Source organism: Ipomoea triloba, chromosome 3, assembly GCF_003576645.1.
Source record: "Ipomoea triloba cultivar NCNSP0323 chromosome 3, ASM357664v1".
In the NCBI taxonomy this organism is placed as follows: Eukaryota; Viridiplantae; Streptophyta; class Magnoliopsida; order Solanales; family Convolvulaceae; genus Ipomoea; species Ipomoea triloba.
The window spans coordinates 17,654,826-17,675,657 of NC_044918.1; the positions used below are offsets into that span (position 1 = coordinate 17,654,826).

Consider the following 20,832-nt stretch of genomic DNA (forward strand, 5'->3'; position numbering starts at 1 on the left):
TTAGGATATATCTTACCTTAATACTGATAGTTGAATTGCACATATATAATATGTTTTTGATGAGCTCCAAGTAACACGTGGATCATAACCTTTGACATGTGACTGATTCCATCAATATGTTTTTGATGAGCTCCAAGTAATACGTGGATCATAACCTTTGACATGTGACTGATTCCATCTCAACCTTTGACATGTGACTGATTCCATCTCAAAGAGAATGTGACATTTCAAAGCTTACATTATCATGTTTGGTTTTATCTTACTTTTCCAAGGAAATATAACATTCCCTAAGGAATGCAACACACCCTCCACATAGGAATTTGATTCCCTCACAATTTTTAAGTTATCTAAGGTTACCATGGATATCTACAAATTTTGCCATTTTAATTCTAATTATTATAAAATATATATTTTATGTTAGCTTATTAAATTATTATATTTCTTTATTTTTGTAATTATATATTTTATTTTATATTACATCATGTTAGCTTATAATTATTTTGTTTCTCAAATTCAAGATTTTAAAATGTATTTTAATTTTAAAATTTATTGAAATATATGAAAATATGTTAATGGTATTAAACCAAACATGTTTATATATTACATACTTCAATTTTAACCAAACACACGAATTTAACATTCTCAGCAATCTAACATTCCCAGTAATCTAACCTTCACAACAATCTAATAACTTTCAAAGTCATTTTTCAAGTTTCCAAACAAACCTTTAAAATAATTTGTTCATATAATGTTATTCTGTATTGAATCTTTCTCAATTATTTTATTTTATAACGACGAGAATACGAGATTGAAGAGGAAGATGAAGAAACATATGAAAACATACATTGGTGGGTCAATAGTTAATCAATATAATAGTCCCATTATATCTGTATCTTCATTATAGAGTTGTGTTGAATATAAATTTTAAATGAAGAAGCTAGGGGTGGTGGTGTATGTGTAGTATTCTTTATTCTTTCCTTTCTTTTTGACTTGAATTGGCTTTAATTTGCAAGCTTACAATAATTGCTTCTTTATAGTGGGGTAGATGCCTTCATTCATTTCCTCACTTTCATTTTATGTATCACACTTTGAATTAGATTTAATTAATCATTGCGCGCCAATTTTACAACCTCAGTCAACCATTGTTCAACATTGTTTTCGTGAAAATTATTATTTTTGACCTAATTTTAATAGTGTTGACCGTTGGATTTTTTATCCAAAAATCTTAGGGTATCCACAATAGTGTATTTTAAGTGGTTTGTGCTTGTCTAACTACTTGAAAATGGTTTTTCAATAAATGGGGAAGAAATTTTTGGTGATTTTCATAACTTAAGGACCTGGTTTTTGCTTGTCTCGTGATGCCCACCAATTTTTTTTTATTTTTTTTTTTTTAAAAAAAGCAAAGTTGCTGTCGCGTGATGAGCAAAACTAGCGCCTAGCCGGGCGCGCGCACTCCACGTTCCTTAATCTAAAAATTTAATTTTCTTTTCTTTTTCTTTTTTTTTTTTTCAAATTTCCTTTTTCATATTTTTTTTTTCTTTTTTTCTTTTTCCCTTTCCTCCCGTCCTCTCTTTTCTAGTCACACGTGCAAAAACTTCTCAGAATTTATACCTATTGGGGATGCTCTTAGAATTTAGCACTCCATGTGCTTGGTTTAATCATATATTAAAGATTTTTTTTTTGAAAACATCATATATTGAAGTTAATTGAAGTAATAATACATTGCAAGATGGACCACTAATAAATGTTCATTTTTAATGTATTATACATTTTTTTAAGTTATGGGGAAACTTACAACCACTAATTGATGATATGCATGAGATAAATCTCATATTGTGATTCTAACCGGCAAAGAACCACAATGAGGTAAATCAACCTAAGTTATTCATAGTTGACCGATTCAAACAATAAAGATCAATAGGTCGCTCCTACTGTGACTCAAATTTGTAATATTGTTGTTACCAAATGAACAATTTGCCCACTTGAGTGGGGTTGCGCTCACTATATATTCATTTTTAAGTAACATACTAAACTTAAATCTACAGTACATTTAAAATAAACCTTCAAAAAATAAACAAATACTGTAATACATTAAAAATGAAGTTTCAATATATTAAAAATTACTCTAGTGGTCCGTCATACAATATAAGTCGGTATAATAATTGTTTTAATCTTGCACCATACTACAAAGCAAAACTTAACTTCAGGTACTAAACTTTGGGTACCAGTTGAATTATGCTCGGGCACCAATGTAACTCAGCTGTCATGTACATTGTCTCTTATTGGTACGTCAAGATTACCAAATATTTTGCCATCCTAGCTTAGGGCCGCCGCTTGTGGGATCACAATCACAGTAATGAATGCTCTTTTAAATAATCTGGGTTTAGACCGACCTGTACTACTTAAGAACAGAGTAAACCTCAATCCTAATCATACGTTAATCAATTGATTATACGATGTTTCCTTGTCATGATGATACACACAATAATAGGCCACTCATTTCGAGAACACAAAAACACGTACTCTTCCCTCTATACATTGCCGCATTGGGACTCAATTTTTAAACTTTTCTTCCTGGCAAAAGAATCTCCAGTTCTTCATGCTCCTCTCCTCCCCAGACCCCAAGACAGCACAGTTCAAAAAGCTCCAATCTTTAATACTTTCACGGGCATATCTGTCCCGCTGGTAGTTTTCTTTCTCTTTGTATTTTCACACACACAGTGAGTGTGTTCTGTGTGTTGTTTCTGCGCCTGTGATCCGAGCTTTCCTCTTCAAAGCTCTCATTTTTTTTTTTGCTTTACAGCACTGCAATCTCACATAAAGACAAAGCACACCACTTGTTTATCAACCACCCACGTTTCCTCATTAGTTCTCTCATTTCTTTTATAACTGTTTCTATTAATTATACTAAAAAAAAAAACAATGTTTAATGAAAGATGAGCCGTGGGTTTTTGGTTCTTTAAATTACTGAGATATTGTGGTGGTGGGTAGAGATTAGAGAACCAAAAAAAAAAAAAAAAGAGTCAAGAATCATAGGTAGTGAGATATTCTTATTTTCTATGTTTTTGGGTGGATCTGAGGTTTCTGTCTTTCTCAGCCTAAGAACAGTACTAATGCAGGTGAGACTTGAATGCAACACTAATGCTGCTACAATGAGTCTTGATCAGTTCCTTTATTTGTTTGTTTAGGAATTTTGAGATTTCTGGTTTGATGTTGTGGTTTTAAGGATTCTGGTTTGGTTCCTTTTCTTTTTCTTTTTGGGTCCAAGGATGATAAAGGGAGCAGAACTGGGTAAATTGAAAACTCTGAACTTTTTTAGCAGAGGAGCAAAAATATAGTTATTACCACTGTAATAAAGATTGGTTTTTTTTTTTTTTTTTCAAAAAAAAAAGATTGGTTTTTGAAGCTTCTTATGTAGATCCATTGGCTTTGGGTTTTACCATTATATCTGACTCTCTATTTTTTCCTAAATTGCTTTTGAGGATTCCTATGAATATTTGTGAGAATTAAGAATGTAGATCAGTCCATAGTTTCTGAATGTTTCAATAGGAGAGTGAAAGGTTGATGTTGATTTTGGGTTTATATATTGTTTTTAATTCTTTATAGTTTCTGGGTTGATAAAGGTTGTTTTTTCTAATTGGATATTAGATTGTTGTTCTTTTTAGCCGGCATTTAATTCTTTATGTTTTCTTTCATATGTTTGCTGTGATTTAGAGCTGCAGAGGAGCTGTTGCTTGTCTGTCTGGATCAATACATTCGACAGCCTATTTGAGATATACTAATTTATGTAGGTAAAGAACATTTGGCAATGCTAGAATCATTCTTGATTTTATTTACTCTTGAGCTGAATGTTGGAATCATTCTTGATTTTATTTATTTACTCTTGAGCTGAATGTTGGAATCATTGTTTTGACTGTTTCTGCAAAAAAAATTTGTGCTTTTAGAATATGCCTCAAGACAGTCTGAAGTCAGCTGTGTACAGATCATTTGTCACGTGTGATGATCCGAGAGGTGTTGTTGAGTGTAAGCCGATTAGAAAAAACAAGACTGAGCCCTCAAAGATGGACGATCGTGTTGTAAAACAAAGAGCACACGACAATTTGAGTGTGTCTTCGTCGAAGAAGGGAGAAAGGAAAGAAATGGCGTGGAAAGGGCGGTGTGCAGAAGAGTTAAGTTGTGTGTCGTCTGTGCAGCTCGCGGAGGTGTCTAAAGGAGCTGAGAAGCTAAACCGAGTGATTGACTCGTTGTCACGAGGGGTTAGCTTTGAGAGGCAGTCGAAAGATATTGCAAAGGACTTGTTGAAAGGAGCTCTTGATTTGCAGGAGTCTCTAGTGATGCTGGGGAAATTGCAGGAAGCATCACAGCAAGTGGCAAAGCTGAAGAAAAGGTCTAATGAGTTTGATGGAACGGGCGTTAGTAGGGCGAAATCTGAAAGAATTGGAGGTCACAGATATCATCAGATGGAGTTTGATGAGAAACCGAGATTTTCTGTTGATGGGGTGGCGTCGGGGGATTGCTACGAGGAGCTGAGGGAGGTGATAAGGGAGAGCTTTGCTAGACAGAATTTGTTGCCACCAAGGTGTCCTGTCAAGAGAGTTTCTTTTGAATGCAGAGAACTGGAATTGTCTCCAGATCTCCCCTCCACTAGCTCAAGCCAATCTTCATTTGAAAAGCCTTGTTTTGACAGAACAAAATTGGCTTTCACTCCTGATCCTCCTTCTACTAGCTCAAGCCAATCTTCCATCTTTCAATCCAGAGAGGAGAAGCCTAAAGGTCCAAACTTGATTGCCAAGCTTATGGGTCTTGAAGAAATTTCTTCAAAGCCTCTCCAATCACCTTCACAGAAACACTTAGAGAAGGACAGGCTTTTTAACCAAAGGCGGCCTATATTCGAAATTGATCTGCCAAAGGCAAAGAAACCTCCCTCTGTTGTCCAGAAGCCCGATCCCAAACGCAAAACTCTGGAAGAGATCATTGAAACTATGCAACTCAAAGGGCTATTGAAAAGCAAGCTTATGGATGGTTCAAAGCATGAAACTCACCAGCACACCGTTTCAGATTTGGGAGAGAGGTTTGATGATGGTTCCCCGCCAATCGTGATTATGAGGCCTTTTTATGCTCCTGAACTTCATGGAGAAAGGTTTTATGAAAGTACATCTCCCTGCTTTGAATGTGCTTCTGTCACTGAAGAAAAGGTTAGGAGAAGCAGAAGAGAAGACTTTTTACCCAAAACAACTGATTGGCAGAAGGGAGCTGTCAATGCTACCTTCTCTAGAAGCTGGGCAGCAAAAAATGGTCAAATAGCAAATTCCATTCAGGAAAAAGGAGCTAAGGAACATAGAGAAACACCCAAATATCCAAATGAAAATGGGACCAAGGTTCATGCAAAACTGTCTTCTATTAAGGCTAAGGCTTCTGATCCTGGGAAGCCTAGGCAACAGAAGAAAGAAGCTATCGATAAAAAGCTTGACAAGATTCAGAAGGTGACTCCTAATTTGAGGAAAACAGAAGGAATGAAAAATTATTCCAAAGTTAGGAATGCAGCTAAATCTTGTGACATAGACAAGAACTCCTCTGCTAAACTCAGAAAATCAGATACAGTGCCACATATATCGGAAAAACAGCAAAAAAATAGCACTTCAGATCTTGCTTCAAAGCGTGCCACTGCTGCTGCATCGCATAACTCCAGAAATAAGAAGAATATGAAAACAGACAAGCCAGTAAGGAATTCCTCTATGCTATTGTGGCTTCTAAATCCTCGAGTTTTATATCAAACTTTTTATTTTTCTCAAATTTTCATAGTCATTTGTGCAATTTGAAACTGGTGTTGAGAATTTTACTTAATAACATTTTATCCTTTTTGGTGTTTGCCCAAAATAACAGCGGGTGACAAAGCAGGTTGAAAATAAGGGAGACAAGGATGTGCAGCTAGACCTTATATCCAAGAAAGAGACTTACAAAACAGAAACCAAAGTTGAAGCATCAGAGAAACTTTATGCTCCCGAAGCTTCTGTTGTTTATGAGAACCACATCACTGGTAAGGAAGTTACTCCTGTCATTTTTGCTTCAACTATTAAAAACTTAAAAGTAACCACTGTTTATCTGCAGTTAATTTATCTTCAAAAATCCAAAAACATATATGTAGTTCAATCAGAACATATATTTGATCGTTTCATGTAAATTGTAATGGAGCAGCTTGAGATATCCACACTATCTTGTCTGTGGTATCTCACAAATGCTCCTTTTCTGTTTTAAGTATAAAATACATTATGTTAATCAATAAATTTTTATGTTCTTTCATTTATGGTTAGTGTAATAGTATCAGAAAGTGAAACATTAGTTGATTATAGTGTATAATATTAACCTGTAACATGTTCCAAATCAACTTAGAGAAGTTTGTAATAATTTTCACTATTTGAAATCATATCTTGCACATTCTAGTCATTATACATCTAAAAGTTTTTATGGAAGACAGTTGAGGAAAGTTGCACTTACCAAATGTAATATCTCTTTGATTTCAGATGATCAAATCAGTGATGAAACTCTTCCTTGTGACTCCAACGTGCTAACTGTCGCGTGTGACATCAATATTGAATCTACGGGACATGAGAAATCCTGCACGAGTCCAGTACCGAATGAGAAAACGAGCTCTGGAGCTAGTTCTGCCACGAGAAGTCTACTGCTAAGCAGTGCATCATTCCTGAGCCAAGCAGAAGAGCTTTTCGGTACTGATGCATGGCAGCCTGCAGCAGCATCCTTCAAACACGAGAACGGAATGGCAGAGACAAAACTGTTGCTCGATTGTGCCTGTGAACTATTGAACAACAAGAAGGCGCAATGCACAGTGTCTTTCGATCCATTATCGAGTAAACCGGTTAGAAGGTCTAGAGTTGGCATCTCCCTTGACGTGCTGGTTTCTGAAATCTGCGAGGCGATTGAAAGTTTGGGGAGGTACAAAGATCCTGCTGGAGCCCTTGGCGTCGATACGCTTTGTTCCTTAACCAAGAAATATGAGTGGTGCAAGGGAGTGGTGAGTGGAACATGGGATTTGGGTTGGAGTAAAGGATTCAGTTCAGATGAAGTGGAGAAGGTAATAGGTGACATAGAGAAGCACCTGTTGTGTGGTATCATTGAGGATACAATAGCAGATTTTGCTGTGTAAATGTTACAGTATTCTGGTATTGGAATCTAGGAGCTCAACTTCTAATCTGTATATATCTATCTCATTCTTAATTTATTTTCTTGAATTTAATTTTTCCATCCCTATCCTCTATAAGTTAAACCCAAAGGTCCAACCGTTATTCCGTTAATTTAGAAGCAAAATTGAGTTCATATTATAAGTTCACATGATGTCTGTACTTCTTTATGAGTTAGTTCATTGTTCAAGTCAAACGCGAACAACTTTAGTTGCAAACTACATAAATGTATGTTGAAGACTCTTTAAATATTTCGTATGGTCATATACTCATAACTCATATATCAAGTTAATACAACATTAGAAGACAAATAAGACTCCTTGTTAACTACACACTCTATTGTTAATTTACAACATTAGAAGACAAATAAGTAGATAAATTGTAGTAAGCATTTATTGTTAATTTAGAAGACTCGTTAATTTGATAATTAATTGATCAAAATATATAGAATAGACAATCTTTTTTATCAAATACTCCGTATATTTCAAATATTTTCGTTAAAAGATGGTGCAAAAACTTAAAGTAGTAACGATTAGAAATTTAAACATTATGATTATTGATTTTATAAAAAATAAAATAAAAAAGTCCTCGGGAAGCCGTTTCTTTGTCAGGTTGCGGGGAGTGGTTCGATGCCCCTCCTCTTTTCCTCGTTGATTGTATTCAGTTTGATTTAATGAATTAAGATCTTCTAAAAAAAAAAGGTCAAATAAATTACTATGTTACACATGAAATTACAATTAAACCATACAAAAATGATATCTAATAAATTAACCTTTCGAACAAAATAAAATCATACAATATAATTATATCAAAATGCCCTATTATACATTTATACCTATAAATTACTAGTCACATACTTACGTGACTGTTTAGGTAATTTTTAAAACATTTTTAATGCAAACAATTCTTAAAATAATTTATTATTATTATTATTTAAAAAAAAAAAAAAAACAACTATCTTCCAAGATGAAGCATTAAAGAAGCTTCATATGAGACGAAGACAAAAGCTCAAATATGGGGGACGATGCTTAATCTCTAATATCATAGACGAACTTTGCCCCAATATGGAATGAGGTTCAACGGTGACGAATTCTATGACAAGCTTGTATAATTGAACAATATTAACTTGTTTAATGGGTTAATACCACTTTTTATTTTAAAGTTTAATAATTTAATTGTAGTTTTGTATGCAATTCAATAACTTATTTTACTTTTTTTTTTCTTTGATTTTAAGATGCGACTAATTTTTTTCTTAATTTTCTTGGGTAGCAGATCTGGCAAAGAATGATTGGATACAGCTCACCAAAAACGTTTGTATACATGTGCATGGCTGCATAGACTAACCAAACACAACCTAATCCCCTATCATCTTTGAATAAACCGTTTGATTAAGGCCTAATCCTAGTAGGACAGTCTAATGATGTAATTTAAGGAAATTATTTATATACAAAAAAAACATAGAAATTGTGGACAGCAGTTTTCTTGAATTTCTCCCCTGTCGCACTACCCAACATTTCCCCTTGTTACAGTGTTGAATATAAATAATCTATAGAATCACACATTTAATAGAAGTAAAACTCCCAAGGCAATTATAAGTCTTAGTTATTTATGTGCATACAGCTAAAGCTATATATGAGATATTAGGGGGAGATAGAGAGAGAAAAGCAGAGAGAGAGAGAGAGACTGTTGAAATCTGTAGACTACTGAGCAAAGAATAGTCTGAAATTGGGTTTGCGGAAGAAAGTAATGGGAGATGAGAAATCGGGGATGGTGGGTACTATTGGGAACTCCAGTAGAGAAAGAGATCGGGAGCTTCTCATACCCGTCGCTGTCTCCGCCGGCGTTGACGACCATGACTCCAAGCCGTCGTCCTCCGCCGCGTCTGCTCACCACCTTCATTCCGGCCGCGAGGTAGAGCACGCCGTGTGTTCGGAAATCTATAATTTTTGTTCACAAGTGCATAATTTTAGCGGAAAGAGAGAATATTTTCCCCCACTTCTGGTCTTGCGCGTGTAGTTCGGTTGACAATTTGATTTGTTTTGATCAGATGTTCTTTTCCCAGACTTTGGGGTAGGGTTAGGGTTTGGGTGGTGTGAACTGTGTTTGATGATGGGTGCTAGTATTGGCCTATTGGGAATAGGAAATTTTTAATTTTGTTTCCAAGTGCGATCTATTGATTATGGTGCTGGCTGTTTTCGTATAAAAGCTGAAAAAGCCGCAATTTATGTTTGCTCATTTGTTTGTTAGTTTCTTGTTTTTCTTTTAAGAGGAAAACAGGGCACTTTTGAGTTTTGGTGATGTCTGGGAAGGTTTTACTATTGAATTATGTTCGGAGAAGCAAGTTAGATTACTTATTTCAGTTTGAATGATCTTACTGGAAGCTATTCATGATTAATTTGGGGAAAAAGAAAGAGGAGAAAACTTAGTGGTGTTGGAAGTTGGAAGAGAATATGGTTTGGTGTATCTCTAGTGTTCATTTATAGACTTTCTGCAATTGAGTGGAGCAAAGCATTTAGAAACAAAATAGCTTGATAGTCCCAAAAGGCATTAATTTAAGGGGAAAAAAAACCTTAGAGTTTACTCTTTTTCCTTGCTGTTTGGATGAGAATTTAATAAATGCTAACTTATCAAGAGAGGAGAGATAGAAATTTGACAAACCATGGTCATGCTTTTAAGTTTTAACTTCTGATTCAGTCAGCCAAGGACTTTTAGTGTGTGTATAACCTTAAATACCCAAATTAAGTACACTGTCGTTATTTTAAACATCTATTATAAACTCGGTTTTTATAATTATAAAAGCTACTTTACCATGTTGTTTGGTGTTAATTTAGGTTTTAATTTGGCAATTGGCAAATACTTGCTTCTAAGTGCTATATTCTCTATATTTCACTTCTTAAAGATTCTCCTTTTAACAATTCCTGCTGTAATTGTGATACACAAATTTGTTTACTTCTAATGAAAACTGTATATTCTGTTATCTTTGCAGACTTTCTACAAAGTTGTTAGGAGTTGGGCTTCAAAGAAATTCATGACTGGATGGTGAGAACATTCCTTTCCTTTGATGCATAATTATGTTTGATACTTTAAGTGAGACTATATAAGTATGTATGTAGGCATGTAGCAGGTCTTTCCTAATGTGTCTGATAAATTCTGCATATAGTAAGAATGTAAGATTTTAGTTTCTATTCTTATGGTTGTCCAAGTGAGGCAGAACTGTAACTGATCTATTGTAAGATATAAAGTCTGATGTTGCTGTGTTCTTTGATTTGTAGCATATGCAATAAATTTCCACCATGAAGACACATAAAATTTGCAAACAAACAAATATTGCACATGAACTATATTGAATATTGATTTTTCTTTTAAAAGGTTGCTAGCAATTATTATTCATAGTTTGATACTTTAGATAAAAATCCATAATTTTACTTAAAAGGGATTTTTCAAACGTTGTGAAAGGATACTTTGGGTTAGGCTTTTAACTCACTCACACCTTTTCTCATTTACTGCCATCCATAATAACTGTTGAAACTTGGCTGATCTTAGCTGGTTTATCACACGCTGCACATGTTTCTATAAGATGCAGCTCAGATATTTTCTTCTCATGAGTGTTTTTTATTGTATCCTGCAGTAGTTCAAATTATAAAATACCTTCCCTGTTTGCACTTGTTCTGCTAATCTATGGTAATAGTTGCTGACTGATCTTCGTTTGCAGTGTCATTCTATTTCCGATAGCAGTGACATTTTATATAACATGGTGGTTTATTCACTTTGTGGATAGCTTTTTCTCCCCCATCTATATGCAGCTTGGTATCAATATATTTGGTAAGCTTATTTTCCCTTCAAGAATAGATTGTGTGGCTAGTTTTATTCTCATAAACTCTTATGATATTTAACTTGTAACAATTGCCATGCAAGACAAGAACCAATATGCTTGAAAAAGCAGAGTATAAATTTTATTAATGAGTCTGAAGCATCTTTCTTCGACCATAGATCTTTTTCTTTTCTGGTCTTATATTTTTGTTTTATGTTGGTGAAAACTTGGTAGATACCCTGTTTTGACTGCAGTATAATTTTTTTTTACATCTATATCTTGACCAGGTCTCGGATTTGTGACCTCAATCACTTTCATTTTCTTGGTTGGAGTATTCATGTCATCATGGTTGGGGGCATCTGTTTTAAGTCTTGGGGAATGGTTCATCAAAAGAATGCCTTTTGTTCGTCATATCTATAATGCCTCCAAGCAAATTAGTTCTGCCATATCTCCAGGTCTGTTTATTGATTTTCTGCTCTGGTCTTTTCATCAAATGGCTTTCTATGTGGTGGATCATTAATTCCCTGACATGTTTCTTTTATTCCAGATCAGAACACTCAGGCTTTCAAGGAAGTGGCCATCATAAGGCATCCACGTATTGGTGAATATGCATTTGGGTTCATTACTTCTTCTGTTGTTCTTCAGGTTTGCCAATACTTGGATGCTTCTCTTATATCCTAATTTAAGCTATTCTGTTACACTTTACATGCTAGACCGTTCTGTAATATAATAAAATAAGACTTCCTAAAAATCATGGCCCCAGCATGTATCACCAAGGGATGATTGATAAGACAATAATTCATCCCACATGTACTACTTTTGCCCTTGTTCAATTTCAAGAATATATATATATATATATATTTATGTATATCATAGTATTGAGGGTTCCTTCAGTTTTGAGCTAATCCAGACATCCAGTCAACCACCAAATTTTGAAACCTTGGACTCTTGTCCCTTTATCTGGTCAAAAGCCAGTAAGCAGCTTATTCTAATACCTACTTCTCCTTGCTCCTGAAAGTATAAAATTGCCAGATAGGAACTCTTGATACTAAACCCCAAATGTTACATTATTTATGTGTGCTTGACTTGAATATAGCTATATAAACCCCAAATGTTACATTCTAATACCTAAGATTCTTGTCTGTTTAAAAGCAGAACTATTCAGGAGATGAAGAGCTATGCTGTGTGTATGTTCCTACAAACCATCTCTACATTGGCGATATATTCCTGGTCAATGCAAACGATGTTATAAGACCGAACTTGTCAGTTCGTGAAGGGATTGGTAAGAGTTCTTTTATTACCTGGTTAAGTATTTTTTTACAGAGTACACTTTGAACTACTGTATTCACGCATTCTCAACCTTGCTTCTTCTTGGCGTTTGTTACTGAGGTTCCCGTCTAGGGAACATGATCTGTGGATGGATTTGAATTGTCTGATAAAGACAAGGGCACCCAATTCATACTGTTTAATGCATTCATTTCAATGATAGACCGGGACAACAAGAGTCATATGTAATCCATATATATTGCCATGTTTTTTCTTGCAGAGATTGTCGTATCTGGTGGCATGTCGATGCCCCAGATTTTATCAACGCTGGATCACAGAATTGTTCAAAGTTGATAGGGTTAGACCTGACAGTACTCGAGACTGAAGATAATAGACATAGCCGACGACCTTGAATTCCATCATGTTTTTTGACCGTTGCAGACTGGGGCACGGGCACCTCACCAACACCAACACCTGCAACCCTATCAATTGGCACAAGTTTTTTTTTTTTTTCCTGATTTATTTGATTTTTGGAGCATTAGATTAGATTGAGTTGCTTTTGTAACAAGATTTGGTAGTGTACAATGTAGAGAAAGTAGGGTTTGTGTGGAAATATAGCTGATTAATACTACTACTACTTCCATGATTATTTATAGGCTGTTTAAATGTTAAGATCCTTCTTCCCAAGAGTCTCTCTCCTGGGTGCAACCTAATGCACACACGAGCATCTACAAAGAACATAATTGAGCTATTGATTATCTGATTGTACAAAAAAACAAAATCAAGTTGTTGATTGTCATATTGCCTACGTGGATATTTATAGAGAACAAAATTGAGTTGCTGAGCCTACGTGGATATTTATAGAGAACAAAATTGAGTTGCTGATGCATGAGCGTTAAAAAAACCATCTACATAAGCATCTATAAAGAATAAAATCAAGTTGCATGCATGATGTGTGAGGTGGATAAAGGAGTTGCCAAAGATTCTTTGTGATGTTCTATAGGAAGAAGACATTGGGATCTTGTGGTCTTGTACTATACTTTTTTTTCTTTTTTTTTTTTGAAAACGGTCTTATACTATACTTGAGAATCCTAAGAGCCGATTTTTAGGATTTTTTTTTGCTTGGATAGGAGAGATAGTGAGGTGGAGGGAAGAGAAGAGAGAAAAATTAAACTTAGGCCATCCACACCAATGAATAATACACGGTTATTAAGAAAATATTGCCAACATGGCAAGAGAGAAGTGAGGTGAGAGAATAAAACAATTACTCCTGCAAAACAAAGGATCATAGTGCATCGCTGTCACTATGTGCCCGCTGAGCGTGTCAGGCGTGCCTGACTCATCTCCATTTTATTTATTTATTTTTTTTTTCATATTTGTTTTTTCCTCTCCTCCCACTTTTTCTTTCTTAATCACACTTATAAAAACTCCTAAAAAATAGTGAAATAACCTCATTGATAAGGATGCTCTTAGAGCATCCATATCAGACAATGAGCTACACGATTTTTTACGTTATACTTAGGAGAGAGAGGGGAGTAAAAAAAGAAAGAAAAAGAAAAACAATACAAAAAAGTGACTACATTGATGGATGATCTGACGCAAAAGACGCTTATAAAAAACAAATTGATAAGCAACATACACGTGCCCGACTGGGCGTTGTTGTGCACGAAACGCGCAAAATTTCACTTATTTTATGTCAATTTGCATTGTTTCAAAATCCACTCTTGCATGGCAAATTAAATTTTCTCTCTCATCAAAATTACCATACACTGTGCTAAAAACCTCCAAAAATTCATTGATATGGATGCTCTTAGAGCATCCCCAATAGTAGGGCTTTTTTAGACCACATAGGATTTTAGAGGAAAGAGAAAAATACGGATAAAAAAAGAAAAGAAAACTGTTAAACATAAAAAATAAAAAAGGGAGGGGGCCAGGGATTGTATTATTCACACGCCTAACGGATGCGTGCACTACACGAGCCCACTAGGCGCGCTTGGTCCGCCTCATGCGCACCATAAAGTCATATTTTAATATTTTTTCTTTCCGCTTGAGCCCAAAAAAGAAAAAAAAAATCTCAACTTGCAAATTAATTTCCTCTCTCCTACACCTCATAATCTCTCCCATTTGACTTTAAAAAAAAATTCAAAAAAAAAAAAAAAACTGCTAGTGTGGTTACACTTAGAGGAAGAAAGTTTTTTTAGGACTCCTGTAGAAAATAAGTGGAAGACTGTGTTCTCTGTTAACATAACAAATATGTTGTGGCCATAACCATTTTTAAAAGAAGTTTCTTATGTTTTCCTTTTTTTATTTTTATTTTTATTTTATATTTTCCCTCTTTTTATCCCCACTCTCTTCTAGATGACAAAAAACTTGACAAAAACTATGAACTGATGGAGATGCTCTAAGATGATATCTTGTATTCTCGTAGTGATGATGATGATTTGGGCATTGGATTGTTTCACATTTGAAATTTTGGTCCTTGTTAATTGATTTAAACATGTTTAGTCGTTTAATTGTCTAGTATATAGCTCTTTTAGTCGATGGTGCTATATAATAATCAATTTTTAGTTAGCAAATTCTTTTTTATGACATTACTTTTTATTATTTAGAATCAACATTCATAGTTAAAAGTTTTCTCTCTGAAAATCATTTTTAATAGTGAATAAATAACTTAATATGTTAATGTAATTTGATAATTATATAACACTAGGGACTAAAAATTTAACATTATAAACAATTAAAAGACTAAATTTATTTAAATTAACTTATAGAATTCCAAATTTCTAAAAGTAAAACAATTTAGAGTCGAAAATATCGTTTTTTGGATTTTTCCAAATAGTCCAATGAATTGAGTGATATTTACTTAAGGCCCAATGTCGCAAGGCCTAACCCGGAACCAAAAAAATTGGCCGATAGAAATAATGATCGCGTTGTGCGCGACGGCGGCCTCTAAAACCCTAGCTCCTGATGTAGCTATAAGTATCCAGACTTATCTAAGATTTATCAGATCAGAGGTAAATAGCCGCTTTTCCCAGCTAGGGTTTCGCATCTGTTTGTGTTTTCTTCTCTGGAGAATGCCCAAAATTCAAGTCCTCCTAGTTTATGTGCCATTTTCATGATGGGTAACAAGCTTGTTATCTTTTTGTTTTGATTTGTTTCTTCGGTGGTTGGCCAATGATTAAAATTCTTTAATAGACAAGCATATGTCTGAATTTTCATATGTTGATAGCCTAATCTTCTCTATGAGGCCATTCGTTTCTTCTTTTTATTTGTTTTATTTTTTTTCTTAAATTTTTTTGCTGTTTTGATTCTGGTATGAGATGCCGATGATTCAACAATGGGTAATTATGACCATCCGTGATTTCAACTTCATTGCGCTTTATACCTACTGAGGCTCTTGTCTAGCCAGTTACTCATCTTCCTCTCCTTTTGGATCGACAATTTGTTAGATTCAGTGTTTATTCTTAGACGCTTAGATTTTACTGATTTTGAATTTCTTAGTCTATGATTCTTTTGCTTTTGAATTTGTTCTGGGATTATGATGACTACTTTCAGATTGGTCTCGTTCGTCGTAATGGTGATAACCACCTTGCCGACCATCCTGATATATCACCACCCATAAACTGAGTCCCTTAAATCTTTCTTGATGCATTTCAATGAATCTTGTTTTAATAAAATCTTTTTTTTTTGGTGATTTGGGTCCATTTTAGTCTGTGGTGTTCTGGCTATGCCTGTTTTGTGATTTCATGGTGCTGGGATGAAAATCATTTTTGTGCCGGAGACATTTTGTCTTTGACGGTTACACAAACCCTCTAAGAAGTTCTGAGCACTTGCAGCTGTGTAATTTACTTCACAGTTTTGTTTGTTTGTTTGTTTTTTTTTTTCAAAATGTTTCAATGGTGAAGTGAGGGGATGATAGAATTCATTAGTCTGTCAATCCACTGAATAATTTTGTGATGTCAAACGTGAATCCCGACAGGTTCTGATCACTTCTTTCATTTGGTGATTTTTTATTGTGATATGCAGATTATGATTTCTTTTGATGTTCTTGTCTAATAATATTGAAGGGCATATGATGAGTCTCATTTTTAATGGGTAATTTGCGCCTGAGTTTTCTTTGATGCTAATCACCTTGGAGAACTGATGCCCTTTGATAGCTAATTTTGATTTCCCTTTAATGAAATGTGATTTGATTTCTGGCAAAATCACATTACCCTACAGAATTCTTTGTTTGGTTTATAATCATAGACTCTAATAAAACTTGCTTGGTGTATGAGTTCCATTTTACTAACTAGATTATCAGCATCTATAACAAAAGTATGCAGGTGCAACAGGGAGATTTCAGTTTTCATCATCATTCAAGGAAGGACTGATCTGACTATCCAAGCTTGAAAATTGGAGGACATTGTTTGAGGGCGATCACAAAGAATCCCAGATCTTCTATGGGAACATTATATGCAGTCCTGTATTACTATACAATCTGTAGTAAATGGCTGTTGTTAATGGATAATATTTGCTGTTTGTGTAATTAATCAAATCTTATACCAATTCTTTGAAGTTCTGTTTTTGTTATGTTTCTACAATTTCATTATTGTTTCTTGTTCAAGTAGGCATGGTTGTAGCTATTAAAATGAAAATGCAGTCCACAAATTGTTTGATGCTCTAAAAATCTTTTTCTGGAGACCAAAAATGTTCTTGTCCTAATATTGAAGGGCATATGATGAATCTCATTATTAATGGGTAATTTGCGCCTGAGTTTTCTTTGATGCTAATCACCTTGGAGAACTGATGCCCTTTAATGAAAGCCAATTAAATTTCTGGCAAAATCACATCCAATCTTATTATTTGAGTTTTATAATAATGATTTTGCTTTGTGCTTCATGACCCTAAGTAATTCTTTAGTTAAATTTACCATGGTCTCTATAAATCCTATAGAGTCCCATAAGATTTGCTGGTATATGAGTTTCATTTTACTAACTAGGATTACAAGAGAATGCAGGTTGACAGTGAGGTTCCAGTTTTCATCATGCAAGGTAGGACAGTCTGATTGCCCAAGCTTGAAAACAGGATGTGGACATTGTTTGATGGTTATCACAAAGAATTGCAGAGCTTCTATGGGAACATTATCAACTGTCCTGTTTACTATATAATCTGTAGTAGGGCTGTAGATAAGGTTTAATATTTGCAAATTGTGTAATCAATCAAAGTTTGTGTACCAATTCTCTAGTAATCTGGTAAAAGTGATTTTTTTTTGGTATTTTTCTACAATGTCATTATTGTTTTCTGTAGACGTGTCTGTAACTATTAAAATGAAAATGCAGTCCATAAAATTTACAAAACTATATGAGAAGCATTAAAGCAATAATGTGGTCATTATATATGACCTTCTTTAAGACTTCTGTGGATCAGTTCGAAATAATTGCGGGGAGAATCTGGATTGCATTTCCCACTTTGAACTCAGTTCCATGTACAAGATTTCTTGTGTAATACCACAAGTTTTGTCATCCCTGATTTGATGATCAAGGAACAAGAGACATGCCTTGTGTGCTTTGTCTTCACCAACTTCCCTACCAGGCATCCATGTGATCTCATCTCAAAATCCAACCTCAATGGAACCCCATCTTTGTTATCTAAATCCACCAAGGATGTCCCTGTCCCATAAAGGGGAACCTTATGCCCATGCAACCTCACCGTCAGCTCTTTGTAGCTCTTACTTGGTTGGTAATACTCATCCACCTGCAACCACACAAGTTTGAATCAAAGCACAAATGTCAATCTTAGCTCAAAATCAATGTAGGCCTTGATTAGGGGCCAATGGAGCTAACCTAGTGAAATTGAACGGGTTGGTCTGGGCCGATAGAATTGACCTGAAATTGAACGAGTTGATCTGATTGACATCTCTGACATTTATGGGAAGAATCTCACCTCACCAGTTGCAACTGTAAGTTGTGAGTAGAAGAGCTTGACGGCGGTGGAGCTGACATGAATCCCAAAAAAGGTAGCAGGGTTGTGGGTGGCCATACTGAGTGAACAATTCACTGTAAGCAGCCTAGTTGGAACACCAGTGTGGTCTGAGCCTTGTCCATAATAGAAGCTATGAACATTCAACGCCTAATACAACAATGTTCAATTACAACCACAAATTAAAACAATCTGATTCAAGAAACGAGCAAATTAAAAAGTTCACCTTTAAACTGACTAAGGTTTTGTAAGGCCGGCTTGCACCCCAAATGATGAAGCAAAGCACGGCAAAAATCAACGAGAAACCCGCGATTCCAATCAGGAGTTTTTCAATGATTGAATAACCTTCTCGGTTTCCATAGGGGTTGTCGGGATCAAGCTCCTCGTCAATCACTTTGCATTCCCGCCACCCTTTCTCGCTCCGTCTCCGATTACCCCTGGCCCACCGGAGATTCCCGGAGACCCGGCTGGAGGCGGAGTCCCCGTAGCTGGGGGAGTAAGACGGCGACTCGAGTGGGCTGTCGAACGTGGGCGTGTTCTGCGCCGACGAGGACTTGTCGGCGTAGTCATTGGAGTCCCGAGATGGGCTCTGCACGTAGTAGGAAAGGCTCTTGGGAGTGGTGGCCGTGCTTCCAATATCGGATTCATACTTTGGGTTCATCATATCAGCTAACAAATTCCCTCACTGTCAAAAACCTTTCTGGGTTTTCAAAACTGCCGTGAATATATATTATGGATTGTGAAGGGCGTGTGTGATGGGTGATGGGGATGCATCAAGGACAGGAGAATCTGTTGAGTGTAAAGTGGAAGCTTTTTGTCTCATCCTATTGCTTTCTAACTGAACATCGTAACATCCGTAGGTTAGATTTGACAAAGTTCACTTAGACAGCCATAGCCATGATTAGAGATGCAGCGCATTCATCGCTGGATTGGATCATCAACCCCATTCTATATCTGTACATGTAGTAATGCTGTGTCTTTCATTTGCATTCCTATTTACCATGGAATCGGGTAAAAAGTAAACGTGTAAATGTTCAAATTTTTATTTTTTTTTTAATGTTTGGTTCTAGATTTATAATTCTCAGTTTTTCTTAAAATATATTTTTGTTTATAGTATTATTGTGATATTGATATTATTATTTTTTTAGTCTTTTATCAAACTTTAATATAAGAGCATTTTGGTCATTTTCAATTGTTAAGTCTTTTTTCTTCTTTCTTTTTTTCTTTTTTAGTCCTAAGTTATATATGTCATTTCATTTTTAGCAATTTTTTAAAAACATCCCGTTAGTCCTGCTATTATTATGACATGATTGTTTTTGGTCATCCGTCAACAAATATGTTTAAATGACATTAGAAATGACGCTATTAATTGTTTAAAATCCTCATTTTTTTTCTTGGTAATAAAATTGTTATTAATACATAAGTCTAGTGCAATTTTTTTTTAAAAAAAAAGTACAATTATAAAAATCAACTTTATGGCAAACAGCATAAGTCTAACTAGCTACTTCATAAAAATCATATATATATATTATAAAAACTATTTAAAAAAAAAACTGTTAAAGCAATTGCGCTCAGCAGAAATGAAGGCGCCATTTTTGGTGCAAGCACGGTGAGTGCTGTACATGTGCCTACCTTTCTTCTAAAAATTTGGAGTTACTGCAGAATATCCTGAATAAATTTTGCTTTTTAAAAACGAACCTAAAAACATTCTTGTTTATAAGTAATGGGATAATCGTGATGAAGTGACCAGAGAAGAGAGTTTGGTCCAAGATGGTTGAGCTCGGGACAAATGGCCTTAGCCCTAGCCCTAACGCATCGAACTTGGTCAATGCATCTTGGTCTAAAGGCCTTGGCTAACCATTGTGAAGTTATTGCGATTCAAAAACTCAAAATAATTAGCCAAAATGTGTGGATGCCAATATGTCATCTTCTAACTTTTGTTGAGTAATCCTTGTTGCTCAATCTTGTGTTGTTGCTTCAATCTATACTGCAACAACTCATGAAGAAATTCCAATGAAGAAGCTGAGTTCAAATCAACGTGAAAATATCGCAAAACAAAATGAAACTACACAAGAAACTCTTAGCAATTCAAATGAATAATCCAATCCTACTATAGCTACATACATTTCATTTCTTTACATTTCACAGAATCCAAGTTTTGGTACATCCATTAATCCAGAGAATGTAAACAGGAATGAATCGGAAGCAATGATTGAGGAGGCGTAGCCCGCCTCATATATGGTTTCTGGGAATCAATCTAAGGGTTCTAACGTGGGTTTAGTGTTTCGATCTCTTTTGGCTAAAATACCAATGTGTTAGCAGTTTAGGTGCCAGGATATGTGCTACCAGTGCTCGATAGAATGATGAAAGCGCAAACCACAGAGAGCGAGAACACGGAAACCCAAGTGTTTTCGGTGTACATCTCCATGGCATCGGTGAATGACAAGCGAGTGCGGCTCTCAGCCCAGTTTCGAAGCCTATCCGCCTCTGCAGCATACACAGCTCTTCCCTGGAACAATTCGTTATTTGATGAGAAATAGAACATTAATATTTGTATCATCACATGATCTAGCCTAGTTGGACATGTTGGGGGGGGGG

General features: G+C 35.3%; 4 protein-coding genes, 1 long non-coding RNA gene and 5 other non-coding genes across 14 annotated transcripts in view; 8 read left to right on the forward strand and 2 right to left on the reverse strand.

Annotated features, from left to right (window-relative positions):
* Window positions 1-2,226: 2,226 nt before the first annotated feature.
* Window positions 2,227-7,258, forward strand: LOC116011774. Of its 4 annotated transcripts, none has more exons than XM_031251176.1 (5): window positions 2,227-3,119; window positions 3,715-3,791; window positions 3,945-5,720; window positions 5,884-6,037; window positions 6,522-7,258. In XM_031251176.1, exons 3-5 carry the CDS (start codon window positions 3,948-3,950, stop codon window positions 7,160-7,162), a joined length of 2,568 nt encoding a protein of 855 aa, XP_031107036.1. In that variant the 5' UTR covers window positions 2,227-3,119; window positions 3,715-3,791; window positions 3,945-3,947; the 3' UTR covers window positions 7,163-7,258. The 4 variants fall into 4 exon arrangements, with proteins under 4 accessions (XP_031107036.1, XP_031107037.1, XP_031107038.1 ...); XM_031251177.1 differs by having other exon boundaries at window positions 2,227-2,685; XM_031251178.1 differs by having other exon boundaries at window positions 2,227-2,685; window positions 3,715-3,787.
* A 1,538-nt stretch (window positions 7,259-8,796) lies between these two features.
* LOC116014315 (protein LIKE COV 1-like) lies at window positions 8,797-12,960 on the forward strand. Of its 2 annotated transcripts, none has more exons than XM_031254345.1 (7): window positions 8,797-9,107; window positions 10,183-10,235; window positions 10,909-11,018; window positions 11,295-11,462; window positions 11,555-11,652; window positions 12,160-12,289; window positions 12,554-12,960. In XM_031254345.1, the coding sequence occupies exons 1-7, from the start codon at window positions 8,943-8,945 to the stop codon at window positions 12,625-12,627; spliced, it is 798 nt and encodes a 265-aa protein (XP_031110205.1). In that variant the 5' UTR covers window positions 8,797-8,942; the 3' UTR covers window positions 12,628-12,960. The 2 variants fall into 2 exon arrangements, with proteins under 2 accessions (XP_031110205.1, XP_031110206.1); XM_031254346.1 differs by having other exon boundaries at window positions 8,802-9,107; window positions 12,163-12,289.
* A 2,329-nt stretch (window positions 12,961-15,289) lies between these two features.
* LOC116014030 lies at window positions 15,290-17,532 on the forward strand. The gene is made up of 2 exons (XR_004097332.1): window positions 15,290-15,395; window positions 16,592-17,532. It is a non-coding gene; the product is annotated as an uncharacterized LOC116014030 (long non-coding RNA).
* On the forward strand, window positions 15,807-15,904 carry LOC116014560. The gene has a single exon (XR_004097428.1). It is a non-coding gene; the product is annotated as a small nucleolar RNA Z43 (small nucleolar RNA).
* LOC116014568 lies at window positions 16,023-16,103 on the forward strand. Its single transcript, XR_004097435.1, has one exon. It is a non-coding gene; the product is annotated as a small nucleolar RNA U61 (small nucleolar RNA).
* On the forward strand, window positions 16,178-16,263 carry LOC116014570. Its single transcript, XR_004097437.1, has one exon. It is a non-coding gene; the product is annotated as a small nucleolar RNA snoR14 (small nucleolar RNA).
* On the forward strand, window positions 16,337-16,425 carry LOC116014567. The gene has a single exon (XR_004097434.1). It is a non-coding gene; the product is annotated as a small nucleolar RNA Z101 (small nucleolar RNA).
* On the forward strand, window positions 16,982-17,070 carry LOC116014566. Its single transcript, XR_004097433.1, has one exon. It is a non-coding gene; the product is annotated as a small nucleolar RNA Z101 (small nucleolar RNA).
* On the reverse strand, window positions 17,528-19,217 carry LOC116014029. Its single transcript, XM_031254011.1, has 3 exons — window positions 18,461-19,217; window positions 18,199-18,384; window positions 17,528-18,009 (listed from the first exon to the last, which is right to left on the reverse strand). Exons 1-3 carry the CDS (start codon window positions 18,896-18,898, stop codon window positions 17,731-17,733), a joined length of 903 nt encoding a protein of 300 aa, XP_031109871.1. The 5' UTR covers window positions 18,899-19,217; the 3' UTR covers window positions 17,528-17,730.
* Window positions 19,218-20,294: 1,077 nt separating this feature from the next.
* Window positions 20,295-20,832, reverse strand: part of LOC116013409 (probable chlorophyll(ide) b reductase NYC1, chloroplastic) — a 4,459-nt gene continuing 3,921 nt past the window's right edge. The window contains exon 10 of the mRNA XM_031253143.1: window positions 20,295-20,743. Within this exon, the coding sequence (XP_031109003.1) occupies window positions 20,558-20,743 (186 nt within the window). The 3' untranslated portion in view covers window positions 20,295-20,557. The remainder of the gene's footprint in view (window positions 20,744-20,832) is intronic.

Coding starts and splice junctions, on each gene's coding strand:
- LOC116011774 (XM_031251175.1), top strand. CDS start 3,948: ATGCCTCAAGACAGTCTGAAGTCAGCTGTGTACAGATCATTTGTCACG. Junction 5,721..5,883: donor ATATGAAAACAGACAAGCCA/GTAAGGAATTCC, acceptor CCAAAATAACAG/CGGGTGACAAAGCAGGTTGA. Junction 6,038..6,521: donor TTATGAGAACCACATCACTG/GTAAGGAAGTTA, acceptor CTTTGATTTCAG/ATGATCAAATCAGTGATGAA.
- LOC116014315 (XM_031254345.1), top strand. CDS start 8,943: ATGGGAGATGAGAAATCGGGGATGGTGGGTACTATTGGGAACTCCAGT. Junction 10,236..10,908: donor AAGAAATTCATGACTGGATG/GTGAGAACATTC, acceptor CTTCGTTTGCAG/TGTCATTCTATTTCCGATAG. Junction 11,019..11,294: donor GCTTGGTATCAATATATTTG/GTAAGCTTATTT, acceptor TATCTTGACCAG/GTCTCGGATTTGTGACCTCA.
- LOC116014029 (XM_031254011.1), bottom strand. CDS start 18,898: ATGATGAACCCAAAGTATGAATCCGATATTGGAAGCACGGCCACCACT. Junction 18,385..18,460: donor AAACCTTAGTCAGTTTAAAG/GTGAACTTTTTA, acceptor TTGTTGTATTAG/GCGTTGAATGTTCATAGCTT. Junction 18,010..18,198: donor TTACAGTTGCAACTGGTGAG/GTGAGATTCTTC, acceptor GTGTGGTTGCAG/GTGGATGAGTATTACCAACC.